Source organism: Triturus cristatus, chromosome 4_1 (assembly GCF_964204655.1).
Source record: "Triturus cristatus chromosome 4_1, aTriCri1.1, whole genome shotgun sequence".
Classification (NCBI taxonomy): Eukaryota; Metazoa; Chordata; class Amphibia; order Caudata; family Salamandridae; genus Triturus; species Triturus cristatus.
The window spans coordinates 973,703,488-973,718,138 of record NC_140585.1 but is presented as its reverse complement, the minus strand read 5'-3'; the positions used below and the strand labels follow the sequence as shown (position 1 = coordinate 973,718,138).

General features: G+C 39.7%; 1 protein-coding gene across 5 annotated transcripts in view; it reads right to left on the bottom strand.

Annotated features, from left to right (window-relative positions):
- OSBPL8 (oxysterol binding protein like 8) overlaps positions 1-14,651 on the bottom strand; it is a 939,874-nt gene that overhangs the window by 149,670 nt on the left and 775,553 nt on the right. For all 5 annotated transcript variants that reach the window (XM_085653858.1, XM_085653857.1, XM_085653859.1 and 2 more), the window contains one exon: positions 2,779-2,877. In XM_085653858.1, the coding sequence (XP_085509984.1) occupies positions 2,779-2,877 (99 nt within the window). The remainder of the gene's footprint in view (positions 1-2,778; positions 2,878-14,651) is intronic.

Here is a 14,651-nt window from a genome sequence, read left to right as displayed (position 1 = left end):
CCCCCAAATGGCTGGTCACCATTCAACTAGCACTGGGGCAGTTCGAGAGCCTGCATGCGGAGTCACACACTGCATACACTTTACCATAGAGTGCAAGCAGTCGCTTGTCTGGTTTGTTGGCCTACGTGGTGTCAGTATAGTAAAGCATAGTTTCGGTTTGGCAGTTGAGAGGGAAAATGTGTAAACATCACAGTAGCCCTAAATGAACTGGGTATTTATTTGTACTAGTACTATCTTTATTTCCTCCAAGGGGTGTTGAAGGCAAAATACAGCATGTCCCCTTTTACTTAGCCTCATACGATCCTATGTAAATTTTGAAGTGCTCGGACTGTACTGCAAAGGGGTTTGCTTCGCTTTATAACACCGTTCAATACACGATCACGTGCCTCTATAGCACACTTATATTGGCAAATTAAAATGTGTAAAATGCACAACAAAAACACTGGCAATCCCTTGACCACACTCACCAAAGCTTTTGCTGGAGGACCGGCAAAAGTGGAGCTTCCCCCATGCGGAGCTGTGAGGGATCCGTCGGAAGGGCAGGCCTGCTTCCTATACTCCCGCTAGGGCGCCCTGTGCAAAGCGGTGAGATTTGGCAAGGATTGAAGGCTCATCCGGATACCTGCCAGCAGCAGCCAGACATCAGGTGGGAGATACACGCAGAGGAGTGCCGGGAGACCCGTTACTACGCCTCACTGTTCCGGCGGTCTTGGGGCTAAGGTCTACTGCCGACCACGACAAAATGGAAGGAGAGCTGATCGCTGTCGGCGGACGGTCTAACAGTTACCCCTCCGCAGGGGGACTGAGTCGGGGAGAGGGCCTTCCAGTCCCTCGAGTGCCGTGGGGGGGTGCAGTGTGCGTGCGGGCAGCCTGATTGGGTTCTGTGAGCGGCATTGGCGCGGCGGTCGGCCTGGCTTTGCGGCTCCTTCCTCGGGCCCTGTGTGTCCATCACTGCCGGGATCCCTGTGGAGACGTGGGGAGAGGCCCGGTGGTTTCTCGCAGGGCTGATTCGTCTTGAGAAGGGCTGAGAGCGCTGTGCTAATCACCTGACTGGGGGCCAGTGTGGAGATCCATGGATACCTCACCCAGACGTCATTGGCAGTGAACTCACCTGGCTATAAGTGTAATACACGTCTCCCTGGGCCAGCTTACCTACCGCACCAGAAAATGGGCTGCGAATGTTTACGGAGACACCACCGCCTTTCTCCGAGGCGAAGCAGAAATGCCTCGGAGAAAGGCAGCGGCGGTTTCGAATTCGGGGGCGTGTTTTTCTTTACTCTCCTCTTGCCATTGGCTGGAGGAGATAATTGGAAAAGTTGGAAAAAACACGCCCCCGAATCTGAAAAGGACGGGGCCTGTTCGGAGTGACGGACCTCTTCTCCAATGGCTGGCCAACATTCAAGAGGCCAGCCAATGGATGACAGGGGAGAAGAGGGGCGGATTCAAACCCCTCTTCTCCAAGTCATTATCTCTCGCGAGCGAGACTGCGCAAGCGCAGCCTTCGCTAGCGGAGACCTAAAAACGACACTGATCACGTAGAATGGAGCACCTTGCAGCAAGTCCTACATTATATGATGGATTAACTGCGGTAATGCTACACATGTGACACATTTCCAAAATATTTGTTGTCATTTCTGCACACAGACTGATTCAACACCAATATGTAAATAATGAAATGTGAATCAAAATGATGGATTTCTCCTATGGTGGTATCTAATTGTTTAACAGACATATTGCTTGATAAAAATAGATTAAATAGCTTTCAATTTTGAACTATGTAGGGCAAAACAAAAACTGCTACGATTGGCGACCTGCTAGTTGCACCATGCACATCTGTGTCAGATAGACTTCTATCTCATCCAACCAGTGTTCTATATCGGTCATTGTTTTCATAATACTTAATTTCTTCACATGACCGATTTGCTGGAAACTCTGCAGTCTTACTACCACTAAGATCACCCCAAAATCTGTAACAAATGTCAGACTAGCAAGAACAGCAACTAACAGGTAGCACAGCTTCAATAACTTTTGGGCACAGTTGTCCTCACTTCCACCTTAAAGTGACCAACGTAATGATTAATTCAGAGGCTAGAAGACATTCGAGAAGACTAATTGATGACTATTGTGCCATTCTATAAAGGCTAAGTTTCATGACAATGGACTCCTAATTGTATGCACTGCTTACTCAGCAGAGATGCATTGAAAAATGGTTGCAAAGTAAAACTGTTTTATGCATCAGGTGAGGAGATCACAGAACATTGCTGAGTCCGGTTAGGAACTATTTCTAGGGCAGATATTTCCACAGAAAATCTGATCAGCGTTCTAAATGCATTAGATAAAATTTGTGCTCAGGCACAGGCTCTTCTTAATGAGTTGAAAATCAAGAGGATGACCACAATGCAATATCAACATCTCTCGTTTGCAATCACAGAGATAACAAGTCCCAGCAATCACCCCTTGACAACGTTTATGCATGCTACTAAACCGGCCCTTAATGGATTATGTCTCAAGCCATCATCAATTAAAAAAAACTAACAATGGAGACAATTTACTCATTATGTTACAGTCTTAAAATGTGTGCAACACACTTTGAGAAACAAGCTATATATCCTGCTGTGCAAGTTATTTCAACATAATATCAGATTAACCTACTCTCCAATTGTATGCATTAAAAATGGTTTACTTGTTGACATTCAGCGCTCCTACTAACTTATGATGGCTTTACTCAGTAAACTGTCACCGCTCTCCAACCCTCACATCCAATGTTGCTTCTGATACCTGCTCTGCAATGTAGTAGGTCTTGCTGTTTGTCCGTGGGTGAATCCACAAGCAGCGAAAAGTCTCACCAAGTATAGGATTGTATGGTTTCTTCAGCCCCTGTTTAGAAAAAGTGCATATATGAATCTAGAAAATAAACATTGAGCCAAAAAACAATAGTTGCATTCTGAGCACAAATAATTTATTTCTAATAGAAAAACAAAGGAAATAAATAATCATCTCATCCAGGGAAGGAAACTTTTTACCCGAGATCAAATATTCTTGCCACAAGTAAATCTAGCTATGGAAACATGCTGTTGAAAATAGGTGTCACTTTAAATCACTTTAAGAGGAACTGGAAACATTTTCTATATGTGACAGGAATTGATAAAAATACTAACTAAGCATATACCAAACAGATAATACCCGTCCTAGGAACAATCTGTGATTTAGTTAATAAAGGAGGCCTGTACACAATGTTCCTTAAGACTGAAAACTATCATTTCGGTGCAAAAATACTTTTGTTTTTCACTACAAGGTGCACACCTCATAATACTGAAAGCCAGATGGAAAAACCTTATTGAGTTAGAGACTGAAAAATAATAAACAACTGAGGTCAGAAGAGACACTAAATGTACACCCCTCCTTTTGAAAGCAACTACTGTCCTTTCTTCAGGCTACAGCAGAATAGCAGCGGTGCCAGAATGTGTTCATAATAAAGGAACAGGTCCTTGTTCTTGCCATTTGCAAGAGAGTGGGCTACTCGCCACCTCTCATAAAAGTTCCAGGAAGCCTTTTTAAACTAAATTTTTGGCTCCTTTCATGCGGGACAGGAATGATTAACACAGGTTTGTTCTAGAGGAGTGTGATTTGCATGTGTTGTGCTCCACTGTATGGGATCAGGAACCTACCCTGAACTGTATATGGCTGACTTACAAAATAAAGAATGGAGGTGAATATTCTCGGTTAATAGAAGGTAGATCTGGTAGTTTTCATAAACTATCTGCAGTGTGGCCCCGGTAGCTGGACGGTTTAGGGTGACTGCCCTTTAAAATGCAAATAAATTAATAAAGATCCCAGAAGCACCCCGTAGACCTTCAGTGGAACGCTGCTATTTTCATGTATAAAATCACAATGGCCAACAGAGGTAACACTTTATCAAAATATAATCAATAAATCACCACAGCCAATTTATAAAACCAGAATAATAACTATTTCAACAGATCACAATCATATTTATGTGAATTTCAACCAGAGGACATAACAGATAACATGAATCAAATTTCCCAAAAGGTGTTCAGTGTGAAATGTGATCAAAGGAGAAAGGCAAGATACAGCATAAAAGAAAACAGCAAAATTGTAGAGTGTTCAATTGTCTAAATCCATATATTTCACATTCTGCAGTTATCAACATTCAACAACTTCATTGCCGTATATATTCATGATATTTCAAGCCAGACAGTGTTTAAGGGGTTATCATTAGGACAAGGAAGGGTAAACTCATTTCTACGTAGTACAAGCGGAGGACAATGGATACGTATAAAGATACCAATGAAGGGGAAGTAAATTAGGAATGCAAAAACTGACCACATTTCTCAGTTCAAGTAGCTAGGAAAGTAATACATATTTCTAGAGACATAGGGTCAGATGTATCAAACAGTTTTACCCATTCTGTGTCAAAGGGAAAATGTGTTCATACATCTGACACTAAGCGTAGTAGTAATAGAAATTACCAACTGAGGGAAGGTGGGGGTTAAGGATCCCATAATATCCAATCTACAAAGGACCAATCTAGAGCATATGAACAGAGGTGGACAGCAAAGTGAAAGTGTGGGAGGAATTCCGCTCTGTGTAGCAAAAAATCACAGTCCTAAGTATTTAGAATGTAAAAGTTTAGAGAGGTGAGGCAGAATCACCCAAGATGCACACTTGTTAAGTTAGTCCAGCGCTTTATGGACACGATAGTAAAATACAAAGTCAGCCATCTGGTATCTTCCTGTTTCCACTGGCCGATGAGCGTCACTGAAGACAGAAGAAATGTGTAGTGCTTGGCTGGGGTCACCTCTCCTGTTGTGCCCTTGGACTCATTCCCTGCAAGGACCAAATCAACTCCGATCGTTCTTCCTACGTATTCTACACAACATAGGTTATGGCTTGGATCACCTACTGCCAACTCCCTTAACGAATCAGGAAGAGACTTCTGAATCTAGAAACCCTGCTAGAAGTGCTGATTGACTATCCTCAATGGAGGAAACCCAAATGCTGTGAAGAGGAGCACTGAATGCACTATACAGGTGGAGAAAGCTGTCCAGAAAACAGGATAGTAGCCCAGCAATCTGCAAACTGATGACGTTGTTTAGAGGGATTCAGGAAAGCAACAAAACATTTCAGTGTGGCCCAGGGGAAGACTCAACCTATAAGTGTAGTAAAGAACCCTGCATACCGGTCACATTCAGCAAATGGCCCTTCTGCTCCCACTGGACATCAAGTTTGCTCAGTTTGCTTCCCGGGCATCTGAGTGATCTATAGGTGTTATGAGGTCCTACGCCTAAATACCCCATAAACCATGTTCAAATACTTGCACCAGCTGCAAACATATGCACACATTAAGCAATGCTTGGTAGGACCCAGACACTGCTAACTGTAGCCTTTGCTGTGTTACCTGGATGTGTGAGAAAAGTGGACCATGGTCGTTATTGGCACACAATTGCACAGAATGAACAACTAAGCAAGAGTTTGTGGCTTGGCCTTTGCCCTGTTTTTAAATTGCTTTGAAGTACTATGCATTGAGTGACTGTGGCCCAGTCACAACACTAGGCCCAGTTATCTTGTTGAGGGGCCTTGGTGACCATCTGCATTCCCTCTCTGGGAACTCCTGCCTTCACACTGTCCCTCCTGCTTCTCTTGAGAGCAGCAACGTATGTGCCAACAACCCAGAGTTCAACAAGTGGCACAGGAATCGATCACAGGGGACTAAGCATACTGAAAGACCTACATGGAAGACTATGGTGAGCAGGCATTTGCCCTCTTACCAGTGACCATACTGACATCCAGTGTAAGCAAATGCTTTCCCAGCTTACTGTACTCTAAGCGTGCACGCCATCAGTGAAGTTAGTGGGAGAGGGAGCTTTATCATATTGACTTTTATTGACTTATTTCCTTCTGTGTGTGTTTGTTTCCATGTGTAGTAAATAGTATGTTAGGAATAAAGTACTGTTTTTCATTATAATACACAGGTAGGACATTAAAATTATTGTCTACTACTGTGTTGTAGCAGGTTCCGAGTCTGTAACTCGGAATTCCCTGGGTAAGCTTTGGACCACACTCCCTACCTTATCCTGAGCATCACGTGCTAAAGGGATGTTTTTAGTTCTCAGTTTTTGGGTCCAACAGTAAGATGACTCCAGGGCAACAGAAGTAAAGGCTACAGCTGATACAACTGAAGCCCAGTAACACCTGCTTGAACTGGGACTCCTGGAACCAGTTCTCACACTGAGCTCCATCCCAGGCCTGCAATATTCCATGGCATGCATGCCATTTATCAGCCAACCATACACACTACTTGAGTAGTTTTAGCTAGTAAATAAGATGAATTATTCAATATGTATTCTATAATACACACAGAATTTTGCCCTTGTTCCATATATGCACCTAATACTAATGGTGGTGGATTTCTTTTCAAAAATACCAAAGGTCTTACATCTTTCACTGATTCTTTCATAGTGGCTGAGATCATGTTTTCTGTGATCCACCACTGGGTAGCTCATCAACTCCACCCAAAAACTAGAATTGGGTCTGGTGAAAACAGTTTAGTTTTTTATTTGAAGCATTCCAGTTATACATTCCTGATGGCGTTAGGATCCAAGCTGAATACAGTAAACATTTAATTACACTGAATTTACTCTAAAATAAATTTGTTTTTGGTTTTCCCAGCATTTGACTAAATTAATGTGTTTCTAGCTAAAACCATAAATACTATCCATATCAGTTGTGTGTTGGACTCTCTTATATCAGTGTGCAGTATAACTCAAGTAGCACCTCACAAAAGAGACAAAAGTAGGGCAAAATATGTTAGAGATTTACATATGCTAGTCCCTGATCAAAACACATAATGGAATGGTGTAGCCTAAATTAAAGACCAGGGGCAGATTAATTCAAGCTTTCCACCCATCAGCTCTTGTTCTTCTAACTGGCAATCTCGAATGGCATTCATATGATGGTTAAGCACTCATTTTAGCATACACGTATCATAAATGTAGTCCAAATAAGACCCTATTGAAGACACATTTTACATTGGAAACAGCACACACCTCAGAGCTGAGCTCTGAGAATTCTAATTAGTCTGCACTTTATGATATAACTGAGGAGGAGATGTTAAAACTAAAATATGTAAACTATTCTGTGACACTGTGTGAAAGACTCATTGGGCTATATTTTCTCAAAGGTACATAAAGGGTTGTTAAGCAAGCGGTCTAATGCTTATGTTAAGGAAGATTACAACTTGGAACTTAAGTTTCCAACATATACAAGATCATCATGGAATGCTTCTGGTAATGAGATGGTCCTTTAGATTTTAAGGCCATTTACAATTAGCTAAATTCATAGCAATTTTGCTCAACAGAGCGAAACTGACTGCTATTGAGAATACCTCCACTTTCTCAAAATAGCCAAGGATGAGCCTCTAGCATCATTAATGCAAATACAAAATAATTAAGCCAAAGAAAAGGATCACATACTTCCTCAGTACAATACATAATTTCATTATTCACATTACATACTGTCAGTCAGTCATAATATTTTATTTCGATAAATCAATATCATAAAAAGACAGAGGAACAATACAAATACACACAATCATCAATTCGCAATTAATACAGAATAAAATCATAATATATTTACATACTTTTTCTATTTACACTAGAAGAATACAAAAGTATATACTTTCTATAAAACTCAATCATTAAAATGTATTAAAATGAGGTCAGTTAAAGTAAAACAAACTATTCACATCACTCGCATATAAGATCAGTGTAGATTAAATTCATGGAGTAACCATTACAGATGGGCAATAAAAAATTCATCCATTTATAAGACCATGTTCGTGAGATTATTGGACAACATCCTTTTCTTGACCCTAATAGCCCCCACAAGAAAATTAGCGACATGAGACATGATCCTGGGGGTCTGTAGTAGCTGGAGAAACAAGAGAGCTGGCTTAACCTGTATAAACCCTGCCTCCTTAAGGATCGGGATCAAATATTTCCTTCTTAAAGCCGTGAAGTGATCACAGAACATCAAAAAGTGCAGTGTGTTCTGGATCGAAAAATTGTCACACTTACACGGCAAAGCGTTTTCGGGGGTACACTAAGTTGGAAAATGGCCAAGGGATAAATGGATCAAATTCAACCGAAAACGAGTTAAAAGGAAACGATGGTAAGGCAGGTTTACAATGGTTAAGTATGGTTCAGGGCCGACATGAGTGCTCAAAATAATGCTAGTCCTCACCGTTGGTTTCTCAAGTTCTACTTGTTCCCTATCTAGACTTAGCAATTCTCCCATCATGCCTTTAATCAGAGCAATGTCTTTCACAGTTATTGAGGCCGGAGAAAGAAAAAGATCTGGTCTCCCCAACTTAAAAAGACAGTTTTTGATGTAAGCTAGCCACGGTATTTTGCTTACTCTGTCTAGCTGCAAACAGTCTTTTAAAATAATGTGGTTGAGGGGAATTTCTTGATTCAGCCAGATCCTGAGCCAAGCCAGAACAGGGGCCACTTTAATCAGATCTGAGATATATCCTATGCCAAGTTCAGAATGAAAAATATATGTTGAAGTCGACTGAGGTACAGAAAGAACAGATCTTAAAAATTTGTTCTCGGTAATCTGTATACTTTCCGTGGAACAATTACCCCAAATAGCACTTCCATATGTAGCAACGGCCAAACATTTAGCTTTATAAATTTTAAGCAGAGTAACTATTGGCCTAGCTCCCAGTTTTTTTTATAAAACTCTGGAGAGCAGAAGAGGATCTAGCGAGGGCAATATTTCTATTTTTTATCTGGGGACCCCAGGTTCCTCTCTCATCAAAAGTTATCCCTAGATAAGGAAAGGTGGCTACTCTGCAAAGCTCTTGTTTCCCACAGGTGAATGTTTTTAAGGACTTATTTTTTTTGCCCTTGCCCTTACCCATAAAGTCCTCAAAAGCGTCCAATAGACGTTGAAGACCGACACCAGTACGTGAAAGCAAGACAGCGTCGTCTGCGTATAGGAGAACTGGAATTCCAAGTTCTCCTATACGTGGAACGTCAAGAGTTGCTACTTTTAGGGAAGGCTCCAGTGCATTTATGTAAACAGTAAAAAGAAGGGGTGCCAAAATGCACCCCTGCCTAACACCCCTTTCTGACTTGAAGGGACTTGTGCAACGCCCATCCGAAGTAACTCTAACCGCAGCTATTAGATCGGAATGGAGGTCTGCTAAAAGACTAACAAGGGCCCTGTCCAATCCTATATCAAGCAGAATTTTCCAAAGTTTGGAACGATTTACGAGGTCAAAGGCTGACGAGAGGTCCATGAACCCTAGGTACATGGACCCCTCCTTGGCCCTCGTATATTTTTCTACCAGTAAATTCAAGTTAAGGCCTTGATCTATTGTACTCCTTTTAGGTCTAAAACCGTACTGAACGTTTGATAGGACCCCTTTCTCAATTAGCCAATCATTCAGTTTTGTTAAAATGACCCGGCCCAGTATTTTCACCGATGAATCAATCAATGAAATGGGTCTGTAACAGGATGGGTCTTGCCGGTTACCCTTTTTAAAGACCGGTATAATGATAGATTTTTTCCATGAATCCGGGATTTTGTCAGTTGTGAGAACATTAAAAACATTACAAAGAACTTTAGACCAAAACTTAGATGCGCATTTAAAAACGTCCCCTGGTACCCCATCAGGGCCCGGAGCTTTATTTTTCAGGGTCAGATCTATTGCTCGTTCCACTTCAGCTGCAACAAAAGTGACAGTGGCCTTAGCAGTACAGAATTCCACTGCCTCCGCTTCTGTGAAGGCAGCGGTGGTAACAGCACTGCTAGATTCTGTATATATCTGACTAAAATGTTTAATCCAGCCCTCATCAGAAATATTTGCCTCTAGGGGGTGTTTGAGTCATCAGAAAAAAGTGGCTGATTTATTATTTTCCAGAATAGACCACTATTTTTTAGTGTTTCTGGTTCAAGAAGTTGGGCTACAGCATTATCTTTCAGGTCCCTCTTTCTTTCTAAGATAGTTTTTTTGTACACAGTCCTTGCACTCACTATATCTGCACAGATTTTGGGAGTGGCTTTCAGGGCTTTTAGTAGGACATACTGTTTTCTAAGAGTTGCCAAAAATAGGACTACATTCCACCATTTTGGGACAAAATAGCAAGGTACTTTAAACATGGAAAAACTTTGTGCTTTATATCAGCATATTTCACTACTTAACATCGATCTGAAGACAAGTATGTACCATTAAGCAGAAGGACATATATATTTTTTAACTACCTAGGGAATTGGTAACTCCAGTACAAAGTAGCTTTGTCGTGGGTCAGAATTTCACACATCACGTACTGTTTGGTAATAGTGTTTTTAGGCTGCATGCACACTGACACACCACAGACATTTTATGGGTAGTAATGCAATGAAATAGAATTTAACTTTCCAATATCATTCATAAATATTATAGCAAGATAAAGTGACAACTGTGTGAACAATTTAGTCCTTGATGGGCAAGCAATGGAGACCGCTTTCTCCTGCCTTATGTGTCATTTATCCCTAACTGAGGTTTTTCAATGTTTATTTTTCTGAAAATACGTAATAAAAAGCTAGGATAATTATAGTTCATGGCAAGGATTAGCCCCAGTAGTGGTTTTCAAGATTATAATCACAAAATATTTATTACAAATTACAGCGGATTGATATTTTGTTTTAAAAGCAATAAAGAGAAGAAAACAATGCCAAAGAAAATTAACATTTAAGCATACAATTCAACAAGGACTTGACATATTTTGCACTCATTACCAGTTCTAAAACACATTCTTCAATTATAAGGTTTGAGCATGATATGCATACTTTCTGATTCACTTTCATGCAGTTAATATAGCTTTTAATATTCATATATTTTGCACTCCACTGGGCCATATCAATCCTTTATAATAGTATGATTTACTAGTAGGGGAGATCTACCTACATTTATTCCTAATACCAAATCTACTCCATCAAAGATTTCAGCCTAAACTGTAGTTGGTCTACTAGAATTACATATCTAACATTGTTTTCTTCAGTTAGTCTGTAGATCTAGAAGTTCAAGAAAGCCTGAATATTATTTTCTGACGTATAAAGTAGAGACTGAAATCAAGTTTCCTAATTAGAAGGTTCATGCATAGTCTGCCCCATAATAAACTTTCAATCTGGATTTTAAGATCTAGACTAAACTTTTCTTTTTTATCCACATTTTCATATTAAACTCATTAGTCACTGCTTCATCACACTCTGGATTTTCATAGAAATTGAGGTTTCCGCCAAGGCTACAGAATATGCGGGATGCACAAAGCAGGAACTTGGTAAGATAAACCATGTCTTTGGCAAACAAATAGGCAAAGATATAAGCCAAATGGCAACAATAATAAATTGTTGTCTATTTATTTTACCCACATATATTTTACCTGATATTACGACGATGCAAAACTTGGGTTCAACCTTCAGGTCCCTTCACTAAGCATCTCGTTTGTGATTTCGGATCTAATCAATACGTTTACCACCTCGCAAAGCAAAATCTATCACTAACACTTACATCACAAAAAATCATATTAAATCGCTAACTCAATCTACAATTTCCTACATGAGCTGCAAACCCATTTGTTTTTCAGAGAAACACAAATGCTCATCACCAATGTTATATGTGACACAATAAAAACCCAAGGGGCATACAAGTAGCTCTATCTTGAAAATAAATTCCTTGGATTAGGTCTCCCTGATCGTAGGTGATAAATGAGATTTAGTAGAAAGGAGGGCAGTACATATTACAAGCAATAGGCAAACCTCAGTCTCCATTTGTATAACAGTTACATTGAATTTTGTTTAGCCTTACCAGCTGAAACAATAAGCTATTTGAAACTAACCATCCAAATTCTAGCATAAGTAATTAAATACAAGAGGGTTGGACACGGAATCATATGGATATATTAGTGACCAAAAACACCATTCCTCACTAAAACCCATTTGAAACAATGAGAGTCCATCTGCTGATTTAAACTATTAAGTTGCTAAATCTTGTGAGGTCTGGAAATTTTCACAGTATCCCAGTCTTTCAAATGCTTAATATTAGCAGTGTTATTGTAATATATATATATACACATTATAGTGTATTGGCAACTCAGACTTGCTTACAGAGCCATTTCTCCACAGGGATATTGATACAGGAACTTGCAATTCTAGACTCTTTTCTTGCTATTACATCCACCAGATTATTAATCATCCCCTCTAAGACGTGCAGTTAGCAATAGGGCTTACATCAATGAAAAATGTTCTTTGGACATAAGAGAATCAATCTTGCACCAGTATTAAAAGAGGTTTATCCATGACTGCACCATTTTTAAATCATTGTTATTGGGTACTACATGCCAGTTAAGTTATTTAAATCAAATTGTATTCATCCTTCCTCATGTGACAATTACAGGAAGGAACAATGAGACCAAGTGCATGGATTCATCAGCTGATCAGTCTTCTCCAATGTCTTTGAGAAAGGTAGTATTTTTTGCCAGATTATATCATCTCCATGTCCATTATCAACTGATTCAGTTTAGATAAATACACTTGATGTTAGCAATACCAATTGGATTATCATCTGCCATGTTGCATATGCTACCTCAATGCTGTTCCACTGGACTATGCAGTGGAAGCATATGCCAGATGGGACGATGTGTTGCAGCAACCTCTGTCGGATAAGGCCTGGTCTAGGGCACTTTATATGTTTAAGAACATGTCTCATAACCCTAGATTTTGTTTCACACAATTTAATTACGTACACCACGCTTACCTCTCCCCTCTGCAATTTAAGTGCATGTTCCCAGCCCAGACCCCCGAATGCCCTCCCTGTAAATTACTGGACTCTGGGTTTTACTACATGGTATGGGACTGTCCAACGCTCTGGCCGGTCTGGTAAGCATACACTGTCATGGTAGCTGAACTTGCTGATCACACCCCTGCACCTCCGAGGGTGCCATTAGGTGATTTGCCAGAGGTGCGCTTTGACGAAGGTGTGACTACAAGCCCCTCTACCCCTGCAGACCATTAACCATATGTATTACGTGTTAGGTGTATACACAATAGGTGTGCACCTCATTATATCCTAATTATAGGTTTGCTTAGGAGTGGAATGCATGGGGCTGGTACTCGTGTGGTCCTGAAGAAGAGCTTTGAAGGGACAGCTGGAAACATGTCGACCCAATACTAGGGACTCTATACTCATTATAGTTAGACTTTCCCTATTATTAACCCTTGATTTTAGTCATACCAACTAGGAGCAGGAATACAATATTAGCACACTAATTAGGAATTTTTTACTTTCTGTTTTTCCACTCCACTTTCACTGCACTACACAGGCAACTCCAACCGACATCGAAATGATGCCCCTAATAAAATAGAATATATTTACATTTTGCTAAACAGTGTATGTCTCCCTTCAAAGTACTTTTTTTTTTTTAAATGACAATAGGTTCTGTCTCAAACAACAAGTTACCTATTCCATGTCACAACACAAACTCACACTGAAAGAACACACCACTTAATATAAAATAGTTTAAACAATCACAAGACCGATTATATCAGAAAATGGATTCATTAAGACAATTATTATAATACAAACTTAAAAATGGTGGTTTAAATACTTTAAAATCAGTGGATAAATTATAACAGTAAACAAATAAACTAAAGCAATGTCAAAAATACCAATAACAAAAATCTTGATAATAAAAAAAATGTACATTATGCACATTTCAGTCTGAAATGCCGCTAAGCACAATAAATGTAATATTATCCAACTTAAATGTACGTTTTTTGTTGACATGGTAGGATCAAAATTTGATAGTATGATACCAGGGTCTGAACCTGTGGTCTGCAGGCCTGTGGGCAAGTACCAGCCACCTGAGATTTCCTACCAGGTAACATGGAAACCAAAAGAAGAAGAAAATATTTTCTTTATAAATAAAATTGACGCACTATATAAATATGAATACTGGTTTATTCAGAAGGAAAGGCCAGAGACAAAAGCTAGTCCTCTACTTCAGGAATGTTTAAAAATGTAATTTCTAAAAAACTGGTGATCCTCAAATACATTTTAGTCTATAAATGAATACCCCTTAACCGAGAACCAGATATATTTGTTTTTCAACACACACTCAACCAAAATATCTTACTTAAAAGTACTAAAGAACCAAAACCACACAGTTCCCAAAGAGAGAACATGTGTGATTTCACAGCACCACAATACTGGACTTCTCAATATAATATATCTCTGATGAATTACCAGCTTCAATTATGAAAGTGTAAGGGGACTGGACATGCTGAACCACCACAATTAAATCTACACCCAAACGATTGTTTTGGGTTGTATTCGAGTGGTCCACACTACATCTAAAATGTATTGACAATAATGCACTTAGAAAGTGTTACTCAGCCACGTAAATGGTATTAAGAGCTACATAATTGCCACAAGACAATACAAAAGTGAAACCAAAATGTATTAATATATTCAAAGTTAAGTTAAAATTAAGCATTATTTGTGTGAAAGTCAATAACATTTGTTAACACCAACTGCTGCTGTAAACTCACCCTGCAATTACTGGGCGAATCTAAACATCAGCAAT